General features: G+C 41.6%; 1 protein-coding gene across 3 annotated transcripts in view; it reads left to right on the top strand.

The window, feature by feature from the left end:
* Positions 1–6273: 6273 nt before the first annotated feature.
* NBEA (neurobeachin) overlaps positions 6274–16226 on the top strand; it is an 817568-nt gene continuing 807615 nt past the window's right edge. For all 3 annotated transcript variants that reach the window (XM_054015304.1, XM_054015305.1, XM_054015303.1), the window contains exon 1: positions 6274–6756. In XM_054015304.1, coding sequence (XP_053871279.1) covers positions 6496–6756 — 261 coding nt within the window. In that variant the 5' untranslated portion in view covers positions 6274–6495. The remainder of the gene's footprint in view (positions 6757–16226) is intronic.

Below are 16226 nucleotides of genomic sequence, written 5' to 3'. Positions count from 1 at the left end.
TAAATTTTTAAAAGATGAAATGGTATGGGCACTTACTACTAGTCATAGTCATGAGAACAAACTCAGTCTATTTTATTATGCAGAATATTAAAAACAGAAGAGAAAAATGTCAATAGCGTCAACTCCACATGGACATGAGCTATTTTTAAATTGTTATTGAATTATGTGGGTAATATTTCACAATAAAATTAAAAGATTCTAGTGAAATCATAGTGAGTTTCTCCTGTAACTGAAATGTCTAGCATCTCATTCTTCAACCTCTATTTCCTGGCTTTTAAGTTTGTGAGTGAACAAACAACATAGGCGTGTAGGGACAAAATTAGAAAGGCCAAGGCACAAAATGAGATTAAACTAGCTAGAGACATAAATGATAACAAGGAACCCTTCTACAAATACATTACAAGCAAGAAGACAACCAAGGACACGGTAGGCTCATTACTGGGGGGGGGGGGGGGGGGGAGGGGGAGACAATAACAGAAAATGTGGAAATGGCAGAAATGCTAAATGACTTTTTTGTTTCAGTTTTCACCAAAAGTTTAGTAGCAATTAGATATCTAACATAGTGAACACCAGTGAAAATGAGATAGGATCTGAGGTTAAATAGGGAAAGAACAAGTTAAAAATTACTTAGACAAGTTAGCTGTCTTCAGGTTGGTAGGGCCTGATGAAATATATCCTAGAATACTCAAGGAGCTGACTGAGGAGCTATCTGAGCCATTAGCGATTATCTCTGAAAACTCATGGAAGACAGGAGAGATTCCAGAGTACTGGAAAAGGGCAAATATAGAGCCCATCTATAAAAAGGGGACTAAGAACAACGTGGGGAATTACAGACCAGTCAGTTTAACGTCAATACCTGAAAGGATAATAGAGCAAATAATTAAGCAATTTGCAGACACCTAGAAGATAATAAGATAAGTAACGGTCAATATGGATTTGTCAAGAATAAATCATGTCAAACCAACCTAATAGCTTTCTTTGACAGGGTAACAAATCTTGTGGCTAGGGGAAGCAGTATATGTGGTATATCTTGACTTTAGTAAGGGTTTTGATACTGTCTCACATGAGCCTCTCATAAACTAACTAGGGAAATATAGCTTAAATGGAGCTACTATAAGGTGGGTGCATAACTGGTTGGAAAACCATTCCCATTGAGTAGTTATCAGTGGTTTGCAGTCAAGCTAGAAGGGCATATTGAGTGGGGTCCCGCAGGGAGCTGTCCTGGGTCCAGTTCTGGTCAATATCTTCATCAATGATTTAGATAATGGCATAGCATTTATAAAGTTTGCAGATGATACCAAGGGGGTGCAAATTCAAATGATCTGAACAAACTGGAGAAATGGTTTCAAGTAAATAGGATGAAAATACTTCTCTTATGAGGGATCAATTGCATTCATACAAAATGGGAAATGACTGCCTAGGAAGGAGTACTGCAGAAAGGGATCCAGGTATTATAGTGGATCACAAGCTAAATATGAGTTAACAGTGCAACACTGATTTAAAAAAAAAAAAAAAGCAGCAAATATCATTCTGGGATATATTAGCAGGATTATTGTGAGCAAGATGTGAGAAGTAATTCTTTCAAAACACTCTGTGCTGATAAAGCCTCAGCTGGAATATTGGGTCCAGTTCTGGACACCACATTTCAGGAAAGACATGGACAAATTGGAGAAAGTCCAGGGAAAGAGCAAGAAAAATGATTAAGGGTCCAGAAAATTTGATCTATGAGGAAAGATTGAAAAAATTGGCATTTGGATGCTACAGTGGAAGATTCTGTGTAGTTCAAATGCATCTCAGTTCTGAGCTGCAACAGCCCACTATTTTTGTATTTCATTAAAATTTTATAATTGAGACAGAGCATAGCAAAATTAATGTCCTTATTAAATTGAACAGTTCCATTATTTGTGGCCCAGATTCTGACAGTTCTTTATAAAGCTGTGCAAAGTTAGGGGAAGGATAGAAGGAGGCCTCTCCCTCCCCCTCCCCCACCAAGTTCCTGGCATGGTGGTGAGAAAGGGGAGGCAGGCAAAGGCATATTCAAGGAACAGAGACTTTGCTTTCTCCATGTGTCACTGGAGAGCATATTGCCACAAAACAGAAAGGGAGTAGGGCCATGTCCTTGCCTCCCCTTTCTCACAAGCCTGTATGGATAAGTACACTGCATCCCTTAAGGAGTGTAGCAGTGAGTGTGCTCTCCCTGCATACTGGCTGTTTGTTTCAGAGATTTTCCAGGGTAGTATCATATCCCGTTATATCGAAAAACGATGGCACTGATCTTGCATACTGAAGTCACTGGGGCTCTGTGCAAGTGCAGGGATTTGCTTGCCCAGAACATCTTGCAAGATTGGGGGTTAAGCCCTGGATCCAGAAAGGTACTTAGGCACATAAGTCCTATTTTTAGATGCCACTGTGATCCCCAAAACTGTCACTCAGCTCCCACCTAAACTTGCTTGGAACTTAAGGTTTTGCAGATAAAGTTTCCTAGGTCCCTAAGTTTTGGCCTCTGAGCATGTGCACTGCTGTCTCACTCTAGGAATATGGGTACCTATCTCCTGCCTAAGTCCCAGAGCAAACTAAAAAAAAAGGGGAAGGTTACCACTCAGAATCATAGAACTAGAAGGGACCTCAAGAGGTCATCTAGTCCAGTCCCCTGCACTCAAGGCACTCTTCCAATTAAGTCACATGTATGCTCTTACCCAGTTGGCATGCTCAGCAGCCTCCTAACACATCACACACAATACCCAGAGAAAGACAAGGACCACCCTTATAATCTTTAGCCCAGGAGTTAAAGCACTTATCTGGCATGTGGGTGACCATCCATTCAAGTCCCTCTCTGCCTCATGAGATGAAGTGATTTGAACAGGAATCTGTCACTTCTTAAGTGAATGCCCTAACCCCTGGGCTATAGAGTCACACTCTCTCTAGCTCAATTGGGGGTGCGGGGGATAGCTCAGTGGTTTGAGCATTGACCTGCTAAACCCAGCACTGTGAGCTCAATCCTTGAGGCAAAAAATTTGGGGCAAAAAATCTGTCTGAGGACCTCCTGAGGTCCCTTCCAACCCTGATATTCTATGATTCAATTACTGAGTTAAGTGCAATAACCTCAATAGGAGAAATTCATAGTAGACTAGCCTCGAACCAAAGGGTTAGACCACTCACATGAGAGGTAGTAGATCCCTGTTCAAATACCATCTCATTAGGGAGAGGGAGGACTTGGTCTGACACATTCCAGCTGAGTGTTCTAACCACTGGGCTAAAAGTTATAAGGGAGCTCCTCCAGGGCTGTTTTATGTATAGTTAAGCAGCCTCTGAGCACAACTACTGGATCAGGTCCCATACTTAACTTAGATGGAGGATCATCTATCTTCTCCCACTTCATGGATCATCTGCCTTGTTGCAGCCCACATGCCAGTCACCATGAGAGGGGCAGGGCTTAGCATATATCTCATCAGCATCATGACTAACAATGACTAACATAAGCAGCTCCCCACCTAGCTTTGTAGATCATGTGCAAAGTTGCCTCTCTCTCCCCATTCATCATAGTAACTCAGGCTTTGTGCATCACAGCATTGTGCCTGTGATTTTTCTAGTAGCTTATTGTGGCACTGAGCATTGCAACACCTTGGTTACTGTGTCTGGTCAATGAATGGAACACTTATTGATTTCAATGGGAGCTGTGTGCACAGCCTATACCAAAATCAAAGAGAGCACTAATTAGAAAAATTTGGATAGTCTCTTATTCTTTTCATTTGCAATATGAAGTGCAAAGGAAGCAGCAAATAAACACCAAAGCTGAGATTAGTTTAGAGCAGAGTTTAGTGTTAGATTTTTTCTTTCAGAAAGTCAGTGCTACAATATCATTCACATTAGTTGATGAACACTCATCACATTTAAATGTTGTTTATCAAAAGCAAACAGTATTGATTAAAGACAATTATTCTATACACTGATCCAGCTAAAAAAAGACCTCATTTCATAAACCTATTTCTCAAAACTAATGTGATCTTTAGAATTAAAAGAAGCCTGTAATTAAAAGCTGATGTGGGGAATTTTCCTCCCTTCTCTCACAGTATTTCCTTATATTCTGTACTGCATATTTAATTACTTTAACAGAGGAAACAGCAGTCAACCTTGTTCTGCCTCAGTTCAATTCCTGAACTGAAAATCATACTTATATAGCGTTTCCGAAATACAACATTTTCCTCTTGCAACTCTTGATCAAGCATAGGACAATAACTATTACAAATTCAGTGCCGACACACACAACTGTTTTTTGTAATCTAAAGCTGAAGAGTGTAAATTAAAGCACAATCGGTCATGAACAGTCTGCAATAAGAAAGTTTATACAATAGTCCAAACTGGGATTTTGTTGTTTTAAAATGAAGCTACTCAAATATGAAGAATAATTAGGGTCTTTGAAATAGATGGGGGAGTGTGGTGGTATAGAAAGAGGAAAGATTCTGTTACTTATACCTGTTACTTGTTTCCCTATTGCCCCCAATTGAACATTTTGTTGCTTTCTCTATTTTTCTTCTTCCATGCAGGAGGAGACAGACTGGGTTCCCTAACAGCATGTACCCTCCTCATGGTCATGTGTGTCTGGGCTATGCACATTGGATAGAATTTACAAATATAAATAGGTGCTTAACTCCCACTGATCCACCTTATCACCAGATGCTGGAATTCTTCAGGGAGATACTGAGTTCTGCTGACCAGTTGTGGCAGATGCAGCTTGTTAACCCAATCTGGATATAAGAGAAGTGGGAGTGAACACTTTAATAGGAGTATTTTAAGGTTTGGAATCAAGATGTTCTGAGAGATAAACTATAATCAACTAAGGCTGAGGGTAAAGCTGAATCCCACACAATTGATTAATGTTTTTGAACAAAGTGGGAACTACTCCCATGTGTATGTAAGAAAGATCAAATGTGTATATAACTTTACATATTCAAATAATTGTTACTTGAGCTTGCCCAGAACAAGTAAAAGACACTTCTTTCCTCTGCTCTAGCTTAAGAAATAGGCTTGAAGGAACTGATTCCATGAGATATCATTGAAGCCAAGAATTTAGCAGAATTTATAAAGATTAGACAGTCATATGCATTACAAGAACATGCAGTGTTATAAAATGAATACTAAAAAGAACTTGGGAAGGGATATAAGCCCTCAAATTTGGAGGCATAACCCAGCCTTTAACCACTGAAAGCTTAGGAAGAAAGCTTTCCCTGAGGCCAGGATATTTGATAACTGCCTACAACAGGAGTTTCTGCCTCTTAAATAGCCAGTGCTAGCCACTGTCAATGCCAGGATACTGAACTTAATGGACCCATGGTCTGGCTGAGCATATTCTCTCTCTTTCTCTCTCTCAAACAAAAACTCAGAATATTAGGAAAATCTTTGTTGCTTCATTCACTGAGCTTTAAATCCCTGTTTCTGAAACTGCTTGGGTGATGTTCCCTAAACTTTCAGCCATGGTATGACAAAGTGGAGGGGTTGGGGTTTCAAAATCAGATTTTTAGAACTTCAGTCAGGGAGCAGAGGCAGGGCTTATTAGGGGTGAGCAGCTTATCTCGTGCCTCCACAGTGCCTAGCACACATAGGGGCTAGAATTAGGGGTGCTGTGGGTGTGGCAGCAGCACCCCCTGGTTTGAAGTGATTTCCATCATATAGAGGGTTTACAGTTTTGTTCAATGGCTTTCAGCACCCCCCACTATAAAACACTGTTCCAGTACCCCCGATAACAAGGGGGCCTGTAGATGACTTCACAGCGGATGGGTCATTAGCAGTAAGTCAGGGGCCCCGATCAAGGCTGTGACCCCAGTCCCAGAGACGAGCGGCGAGAACACAGGCTCGGCAGGGCCCCGGGGTTCTCCGCGGCGCTGCCGGGGCGGCCCCGGTACCCCCGCAGGGCTCTGTGGGGTGAGGACAGGGGGAGGCGGTGGCTCTGCCGCCCCAGCCTCAGTTGCGTAACCTGCACCCGGGTGCATCCTGCGGGGGCACCGGAGCCCGGCCGCTCCGGGTCTGGCGCAGCCCGACGCACCTGCTCACCTGTCTCCAGCTGGGGGGGGGGGGGTGCGCAGCCCGGCCACGCCCCCCCACGGGCTCAGCGCAGGCGCCCTGGCGGCTACCGCAGGCAGGGGGCGGCAACATGGCGGAGTGAGCGGCGGCGGCGGCGGCTCCAGCTCCACAACAACAGCGGCGGCATCGGCGGCGCTGCCAGCGGCTCGCAGACCCGTGCCCAGCCCGCTTCCCAGCGCCGCCTCCGGGCCGGGCGCGGCGGCTGCTCCTCCGGCCCCGCTGCGGGGAGGCGGCCCCGGGCGGGCGGGCTCCGGCTAACGGGGCAGCAGCGCCCATAATAATCCCTCATTATAGCGGAGCGGCTGCCGGACGGTCCCTGCGCCTCGGACCGGCTCCCTGCGGCCCCGCCGGGCGCTGTTGCGGTGGATGCTGGGCTGGGCTCGGCCGGGGGCAGGTGCCGGAGGGCGCGGGGGGTAGATGGCGAGTGAGAAGCCGGTGTCAGGGCCGGACCCGCAGCCCGCGGGGCTCATCCCTGTCGGGGCCGGAGGAGGCGGCGGCAGCGCCGTGGTGATGGGGGAGCTGCGAGCGTCGGGCTCCGGGTCCGTGGTGCTCCCCGCGGGGATGATTAACCCGTCGGTGCCGATCCGCAACATCCGCATGAAATTCGCCGTCCTCATCGGACTCATCCAGGTCGGGGAGGTCAGCAACCGGGACATCGTGGAGACCGTGCTCAACCTGGTAAGGGGCCGGCACCCCTCCCCATCGGCACCCCTGCGGGCAGGGCTAGGGCAGCCCGCGCCCCCTGCCGATCCCCGAGGGACCCAGGCACCTACTACGCATCCTCTCCAGCTGGTGACTTCCCTTCCACACGCACCCCACCCATTCTCCCCATGCGAATTCCCACCACTGCTCCCACCTTAATCCTAAAACCATGCGTATCCACTGATTGCCCCTTTCTCCCGCCCCGATCCCCTACATGCACCCATTGCTCCCTCTCCACCCCTAGGAGAGACCCTGGCATACAACACCCTTCCCTATAATGCCGGTTTGTGAGACGCACACTCATCCGTATGCAATCCACTCGCTCTACCGTGTACCTAATGGCTCCTTCCTCACCCCTCTGCTCAGCCTAAACTCCACACAGGACCTCAGCTGGTGAAACAAACACATACTTTTTACAGTCTAATTTCCCTTCTCCTTCCCCTGCCCTGTCTTTTGTTGTGGAAGTGGAGTGGGTGCAATTTGTTTGTTGTATATTAGAACCAGTAATTGACAACTTCAGGTGCTTGCAAACTGCCAGATAGCCTGACCACTTATTCCTCTGAAGAAAAGGGGCATTTGATGTTGTATCTGTTTTTAATTGTATAAGATTGAAAAGCAGCCCGAGCTGGTATCTTTCCTTGGAGATGCAAATGTGTGAAAGATTTAACCCTGTTAGCTCGGAGCTAATCGGGTTTGATATGTTGAGAGGAGTTTTTGTTTCCTTTTAATAAATGTTTATTGCTACAATCTGTTGTAAGGGATTTGTTTGCTCACGTCATGATCCCCTGTTCTAGTGTACCAAACTGCATTCTTGCCTCCAGAATTAAGGGTGTCAAAATGGTCTGTATGATGAAAATCATTATTACATGTGGGTAAAACGCACAAAACAAGAAAAGGATGTTGCAATGTAGCTCCTTGGTCATTCACTCACTTCATGGTATGAAAGAGTTACTGCAAGATTGTATGACTTAATGTTTTTGCGCTACCTACACTAAAGCCTGGGAAACCTATAGAAGTCTGAGAGGGAAAAATGGATCTAAAAATTAATCACTTTCAATTATGTGTAATTTGGTACTGCTCCTGAATGCAAGCTTCACTGCAGCAAAGCTTTTGAAAGCAGTTGAGTCAACGAAATATATCCTCTATTTTACTTATGAAGTAGGATAGAAAGCCACTGCTTAAGACTGAAGGGCACTTAATTTAAACTACCGTTCTAACAAACAAGTTTAAAACGTTAAATTTATGTTCATTTTGTAACAATAGCATGCACAGAGATAAAATTGTATCTGGCACTTTAAAACCATGTATTCTTCCGATGTTTGACAATTATTTGCATTTGACCTAACGCAGGCTGAATGGAAGAGCTGCAGCATTCAGAGAGAGACATGGGTTGGTTAGATCATTTTAATCTTTATGGCTTATATGGATGCACAAGAGTTAAAGCTCTTGTTTTGTGAATATATCAAGTCAAAGACAGACAACTGATAGGAGTTTCCTCTGTTCTCTTTTCAAGCTGTTTTGTCTTTACAAGTAACCTTTCAGATAAACTATCGTGGTATAAGTTGTCAGAACTTGGTAGTCATCACTTTACTGGATATTATCCATTCATTTCACAGTAGTACTGGGAATAGGGAAATAACATGAAGTGATTTCTTTTAGAAGCTTCAGATAGATCACAACATAAGTGTAGAGTGCTTAATCTTTTTCCTGTGTTTAACCTTGTTTGTTGGTATTGCTAATCAAAAGGGAAGAAGCTTAAATCTGACAGCCTAATTGCTAATACACAAACTAACATTAATTTTTGGTTTTTGTTTTTGTTTGGGGATATTTCTCAGAAAGTCATAAAATGTTTGTTTAAAATATTTGGTTACAGGATCTATCCACTGTTTGTTGAGTTATTGTTGAAATGTATGCACTTAAATCTAGAAATATGAATAAAGGTTGTAATAATGCTTTCAACATCAGGGGACACACGTGAACATAAAACCACTTGGGAAGCTACTGCAGTAGCTATGCATTCTGGATAAGTCATTGCTTAACAGATGGACTCAGGCATACAATAGCATAGAAAGAATATCATCTTTCTCTGATGTGAAAATATAATCTAACACTCTCCAGTGCACTGCATGACTAGTATGCATTTATGCTTATATTTTGGAAGTTAATTTGCTCACAAGTAAAACAAACAGAGCCTGGAAGCTAGAAAACAAAATTATGATCCTATAAACTACCAACGTTGCCCTGCTGCTGCATTATTTAATGCGTTTCTTTATTTTTAGAGGTGTGTGTGTGTTTTTAGGAAAAACTTGAGGTTGAGGAAAACAATTTATAGTTGCTATGCTATACTATTTATGAATGAGTGTCCTTTAGTTGTGTGCGCTAATGTGAATGGGCATTGTTTAAAGTGCTGTCTTCAATGACTTCTTGGATTAGATGATATAGTATGCCAGTCTCTGACATTAATCTTGCCTTTAACTATCCCGTAGCATGTACACAAGCCATTTGGAGGTGTCTAGCTTTGTTTTGTTTAAGGGAGTCTACAGTAGGTTGGGCTTCTCTTATTACCTTATAGGTGGCTGTCACAATAACTTCTGATTCTTGAAAAATAACATCTGCGATACAGTCTGTATGATGAAAATATTCTCTGTATCCAAACATAACATAGAATTGAGAAATTGCGGTCCCTGAATTGATGCTGAGTCGGCTATAATGTTGGGAAATCCTGATGTGAGAGCATTAAAGGAAAACTACAACATAACCATCAAATATTCTAATCACTACATTTAACTAAAAGTGAATAAACTACTTAAAAATGCCCTTGAATCACTTTTTATATTGTATTTGTCTCAGATGGACTAGGTTTTGACTGAGAAATTCTGCTCATCTGTGGCATACAAGAAAGGTACAGAGACTAAGGTTTAAGTGTTGTTGCTGTTCACAATTGTTTAAAATAAACTGCTGCCTACATATAAGTTTTAGAATAAATTGATTATCTTAAATTAACTCTGAAAAATCAGTTTGAGTATTCCAAAATTATGCCGCATTTCTCGCATTTCCCATCAAGTGATCCAGTCTGAAGTAGTTCAAAGTGTACCATTTAAAAATCAACTTTTGACACTGCAGTGACGTAGTATGGAAGATACTGTCACCACTGCAGGTACTTCTGGAGTGGGAATATTGGGTGTGTAAATGATGCCCTCAGTAGCAACAAAACAGCACACTCAGGCTAAATTCTACCCTCATTTTTACTCTTGCAATCCCATATATGTCATGGTAGAATTTGGCCCTTAATTATATTTATATTTATTGATATCCCAGCACTGGTTTGAATGTTCCAGAATTAAAAAACTGGTACATTAAAACATTTATCTGTTCCTTAGTCAAAGATTTACTATAGGGATATTTTCCTTTGAAGTTTTGTCTTGTGGAGTCAAACTGTTTATTTACCTCCATGTGTGCTGATATAGGTTAGTTTTGAACTATCGATTGTGGGGTTTAGTATCAAATTTACTCCTTTCCCCCTACTTCTTATGAAAGGTCATCTTGAAACTGAAAGCGTAGCTAGTTAATGGTCATTATAGAAGATGCTATGTTGACTGTCAAAGCATCTGTTAGGTCACTAACCAGAGTGCATATGTTGCTGTCAGTGCTCAAAGTAAGTTTTAAGGTTTGAAGCCAGGTAGAAAGAGGATGACTGAAGCCTGGCGTAACTTCTAGACATATAGAATTTTTTAAAGGGCCAAGAAAGCTGGACTTGGAGACAAGCTTTATAATATGGAATTGGATGCAGTTCATAGCTCTCTTGGGAGCAGGATTATTGATCCCCTTCATGGTGGTGCATGGACCTTCTGTAACTAAAGTTTTGCTCTTCTGTGTCATAAGGTTTGAGAAAATAATTGGACAGGATCAATTTGGTGAATGAGACTGGGGAGTCTACTGACTATTTCTTCTCTTAAATTTAGTGGCAATAAAATTGGTATGGAGGCTATCAAAGCTCTGAGGTTCATGTGGAGGAAGAACTATTTCCTTAGCCTTGGAGGATTTCTCCCCCACACAAGAACTGTTCAGATTGTATTCTGGAGCTAGAATTAGTGTTTAAAGAGAAACTTGTACAGGTATAACTACATCAGTGTAGTTATGTTGGTGCAGCCCTTTAATGTAGATACATGGCATTGATGTAAAATGGGGGTTGCCAGTTACAGATGCATCTTAGGCTGGTGCAGTGTAGCACATCTGCACTGGGGATTTCTGGGGTGTGAAATAGAGTCTAAGGTATCTTAAAGTTGTTGTTTCAGGATGTGCGTTTTCCAGATTTTAGAAGTAAATGCTTCATTAGTTTACATTTTATTTGCACTTGGAAGGGTTTCTTAACTGTAAAAGCTAGGATGCATTTTTTTAAAATGAGAGCTTAATTTGCAGTAGCAGATGAGGTAAGATCCCTGCGGAAGTTTCCTCTCCCCTTTGAGTGGATTTGTCAAGCCTTATGCTATATTATGGTTCTCCTAGTGATAGTTCAATGTAGGTAATGAACTTTTTATCCCCCTTGGCACTGACAGTTTCTCTTGCTAGAGTGTATTTGGAAACAAACTTTGTTTATAAGTCTAAGAGAACCAAAAAAAGCATATAAAATCATGAATATAGCACTATATTACTGATGGTATACTTAATGGCTAAACTCAGGTGTTTGGCAATTTCTAACTTTCCTTTTGTATTGAAAGTTCTGATGGATGGTCCTATAAAAAAACAGATCTGGTTAATCTGTCAGTTTGTTTTCCAAGCATAGAAATATACTGTAAAATATTTTCCAGAAAGTTGGTAGTGCTCTTTATCAAATGTTGTGTTTACATATCTATGTAAAAAACCTTGGCATGAGTGCAGTCACTTGTGGAATGTGCTCTTAAGGTTGAAAATAATTGTTACAAGTAATAGTGTACTACTTAGTATGCTTGCTTTCATTAATAATTAAAAAAAAGCACAGAGTGGCATTCCAAATAGATGATTATTTCATGTGTCTGTCTGGAAGTGCACATAATTAAAAAAAAAAAAAGCATAACTGCATTTGTTTAAATTAAGCCTTCAAATTAATGTTTGTTTCAGAATGAATGCCATTCTACACTAGTGTTGGATTTCTAATAATGGGTTTTCATTTAAACACATGGAATATTTAATACAATATTCACATTAGTGTCGAATCAAAACGTAAGTCAAGAAATTCACAGGTTACAGTTTCCAAAGCAACCTTTACTCAGCCTCATTGAAAGATATAAAAATTCAAAAACTTTACTGTTAAGGTTACTCAGTACAGTTGAAGAGAAGCTATACCATCCTTTGAAAAGAACAAACGAACATGAAAATAAAAAGCTGAAGTTACAAACATTTTTACATCAACATCCAATTTGTATATCGTTAAACAGAAAGGGGGAAAGGCGAATAACTCCTTCATATACATGAGGGTGTATATCAAAATATGGATTATAAAGGAACTGTCAATCTGAACTATGGAGCTGGAACCAGAACCTGCATCACATAAAACATACTATTTTCTCTCAATTTCTCCTTGTGTATATATCTCTTGTCTGGAGTATATATCCATGGTGTATGTGATATGGTGGTGGGACCATTGGGGAAAGTGGAGCTGGAGCCAAGGCACAGAAGCTCTTCTGAAGTCCACACCTAAAGCTCACTTAAGTTGCTTAGGGCATGGTCTGCCTAATGGTGGCTCCCAAAGAAGTACTCAATCTGTTGTGAGGTGGAGCTAGGGTTGCCACCCATCCAGGTTTTACCCAGACAGTCTGGTTTTTGGCTTCTGTGTCTAGGTGCCATTTAGGGTTGCCAGGTGCCCGGTTTTCAACCAGAAAGTCAAAAAGCCTGCTCAGTCAGGGCTGCCTCCTACCTGCAGGCAGGCTCCTTGTCAGGCTGTAGCAGCTCCCGTCTTAGCCCTGGAGCAGAGGGAGCACAGTTTGGGTGAGTGGGGGAGGTGGAGATGATCCAGTGAACGACAGGGATGTGAGGGAGCAGAGTGAGTGACGGAGGGCAGGGTCTTGGGGGGGAAGAGGTGGAGCAGGGGTGGGGTCTTGAGGTCCAGTTACAGGCAAATGGAAAGGTAGCAACCCTAGATGGAGCAGAGAACATAAATGTAACTTGAAGGGTTGTGGGGGAGAACTGGAATGTCTGAAGAGGCATAATGGGAGATCCAGAGGCAGCAAGGGTCTGTTTTGGTGATGGTGGGGAAATGGGATATCTGGAGGGTGATGTGAGGTAGCTGTGGTTCTAGGGTCAAACTGTGGGAGAGCTGGAATGTTGAGGGAGTTCATGGGATAGAGTATCAGAGTGGTAGCTGTGTTAGTCTGTATCCACAAAAACAATGAGGAGTCCGGTGGCACCTTAAAGACTAACAGATTTATTTGGACATAAGCTTTTGTGGATAAAAAACCCACTTCTTTTGATCCATGCATCTGAAGAAGTGGATTTTTTACCCACAAAAGCTTATGCCCAAATAAATCTGTTAGTCTTCAAGGTGCCACCAGACTCCTCATGGGAGAGAGTGGGGCTAACACCTCAGACAACTAGAACCTGGGATCAGAGACATATTTTTGTAGGGAAGGAACCACTTCCATACTTGATAAAGTTATAATAGGTAAATTTTGTTAAGAGATTAATCTTTTTCAAGAGCCTCTGAAGGCTATGGTGGAATGGGTTGGACTGTTGTGACAGAACATGGAGGGAAGCAATGCTAACTGGACTGTATTTTTATATGCTGGTTAACTGGAGTATGCATCTTAATAGGTGGTTCCCATTAGAGGGATCCATTTGCTGACTACTACTTTCTCGTTTTAGAAAAAACTCAATCACTTTATAATATACTGTGTTCTTAGTTTTGTATACCAAACTACACTTCTTCCCATTTAGTAATGTAAATATGAATCTTATGCTGAGTAAAAATTTGCAAAGCATCAGAGTGACTTAAGAGCCTAAATCCCACTGACTTTCACTTAGGATTAGGATTTTAAATGCCTAAATCACTTTTGAAAATGGGGTCACTGAGGTGCTTTTGGAAAACTTTACCTATAATTGTTTTGCAAGTGGTGGGGGCTCAGGGTCAGATGCACTGTTTGGCTCTTCAGATTTGGCTTCCCTTAGTGGGACTTAGATATCCTCCTCCCTCCCCACCCCCAGCTCTGTTCCTCCCATGTGGCTCCACAATTCAGGCTATGGGAAGGGGAGAAGTGATGGTACTTTCCCAAGCACCATCCACTCACAATGGAATTTTGTATGCAGAAGATTGTGTAGGTCTTCATAATATGATCTTCCTTCTCCTTACTTCCATGATTTGATTAACAGTGGAAGTTTCACAATGTTGACATTAAAATTCTCATCATTGGGCATTTGAGTAAACACTTCAGAAAATGAATGGAACTTCTTATCACTGAGCTGCTTCAGATTCTCTGCAAACCCGGTCAAACGTCACTACATGATTGGTGATTTTTCTGTTCACACTCTGAAGGTGTTCTGCTCCAACTAGTGGTGCTAAAAACTTTTTGATTCTGATATTCTGGAGAACAAGATGTGGCAGGTCACTGAACTGTTATGACTCTGTCCAATTTGAGCCCTACTTCAGAAGGTCAGGACTCAGGACAGTAAACTAGGACCTCCAAAGGTTACATTCCATACCAAGCAAAGTTGCTTAAACTTTGTACCTCAATATCTATAGTAAAATGGGTATAATCTTCTTACAGATGTGATAATTAATATTTGTAAAGTGTTTGGAGATCCTTTGAATATTTCATATCTATGCCTTGAATTTCAATAAAAATCGTAATGTTATGCTACATAGGAACAATGTGCTAATATTGAAGTGGGAACTCTAAATGTAGAATTTATTAACAGTGTAAGATTTTACCCATATCACTTTATTACTCAAGGGTTTTTTGCACACACTTTCAACCCAGAATGGATGAGAGGTTGGCAATCTGTTAATACATAACAAAAAGGGGTTCTGAGGGGTACGCACCTTACTCCCACAACCATTCTTTCCTGAGGTGGTTGTATATTGTTAGCCCAAAGGCTTTTAAACATACTCGCCCGATTTTAATTCCCTTACATTAACTTGAACCAATGTCTTTTCAGAAAAGGTGAAAACTGTTGCATGCTATAATACACTTAGGTGAGAAAACAGATAACAGGTCTTGGAGTTATTTCCTAGTTTCCAGTAAAGAAATTGAAGGGGGACAGGTTACAAAGTAGCAGCCGTGTTAGTCTGTATCCGCAAAAAGAACAGGAGTACTTATGGCACCTTAGAGACTAACAAATTTATTTCAGCATAAGCTTTTGTGGGCTACAGCTCACTTCTTCAGATGCATAGAGTGGAACACACAGACTGAAGATATTTATACATACAGAGAACATGTTTCTAGCTTATGCTGAAATAAATTTGTTAGTCTCTAAGGTGCCACAAGTACTCCTGTTCTTTTTTTGAAGGGGGACAGTTAACAATAAAACATGTCCGAATTTTTCTACTGCTACAAGTAGTACTTAATTCTACTATAAATGAAAGATTAAAGAAGAAAAATGGCTTTTCCGTTTTTAGGTTATATTTTGTATATAGTTTCCCCCCCACTAACTGGTCTTGTTTGTGTGAGTCTTTCATACCAGTAATAGAATAGAGAAAACATCACAGAAAACGAGGCATGGAGGAAATCTCTTTTAGGGTTTTATAAAGCAACCATCACTGTGTTGATTATAAAACCACAATTACTAGAAGGAGTCAAGCCAGTGGAAGTACCTGAAACTACTTTACTTTAAACTTTTTTTTAAAATTGACAATGTATTTAAGACCTGCGAGGCCTGCAGTGACTTTAAAATGTTAAATATTGCACCTATATAACATTTGACACAGACTCACTATTCAGTAACCACGCTTACGTATTTCTTTAGTTGAAATGTTTTGTGTACCTATACTGTCTACAATAATTTGTATGAACAATCGAGAGGAAATAAGCTTACATTTTAAGTCATATGCAGTCTTTAGATCACTCCAGTAGATACTTAGGGCTGGTCCACACTAACCCCCCACTTCGAACTAAGATACACGACTTCAGCTATGTTATTCATGTAACTGAAGTCGAACTATCTTAGTTCAAACTTACCGCGGGTCCACACGCGGCAGGCAGGTTCCCCCGTCGTGGAACTAGACAAGACGCGATAAATCGATCCCAGAAGATCGATTGCTTACCGCCGGACCCAGAGGTAAGTATAGACGTACCCTTAGTCTTTTTGTTCTGTGTTTGGACAGAGCCAAGCAAAAAGGGGTTCTGATCTGCAACTGGGTCTTGTAGGCACTATGATGATACAAATAACTAATATAATATGATTATACAGTTTTATTGGCTTGCAAGCTATAGTATTGCAATATACCATAATATCAAGGTGGATTGATTTAAATCACC

This window comes from Malaclemys terrapin, chromosome 1 (genome assembly GCF_027887155.1).
Source record: "Malaclemys terrapin pileata isolate rMalTer1 chromosome 1, rMalTer1.hap1, whole genome shotgun sequence".
Classification (NCBI taxonomy): domain Eukaryota; kingdom Metazoa; phylum Chordata; order Testudines; family Emydidae; genus Malaclemys; species Malaclemys terrapin.
This window is presented reverse-complemented; position numbering and strand designations above follow the sequence as displayed.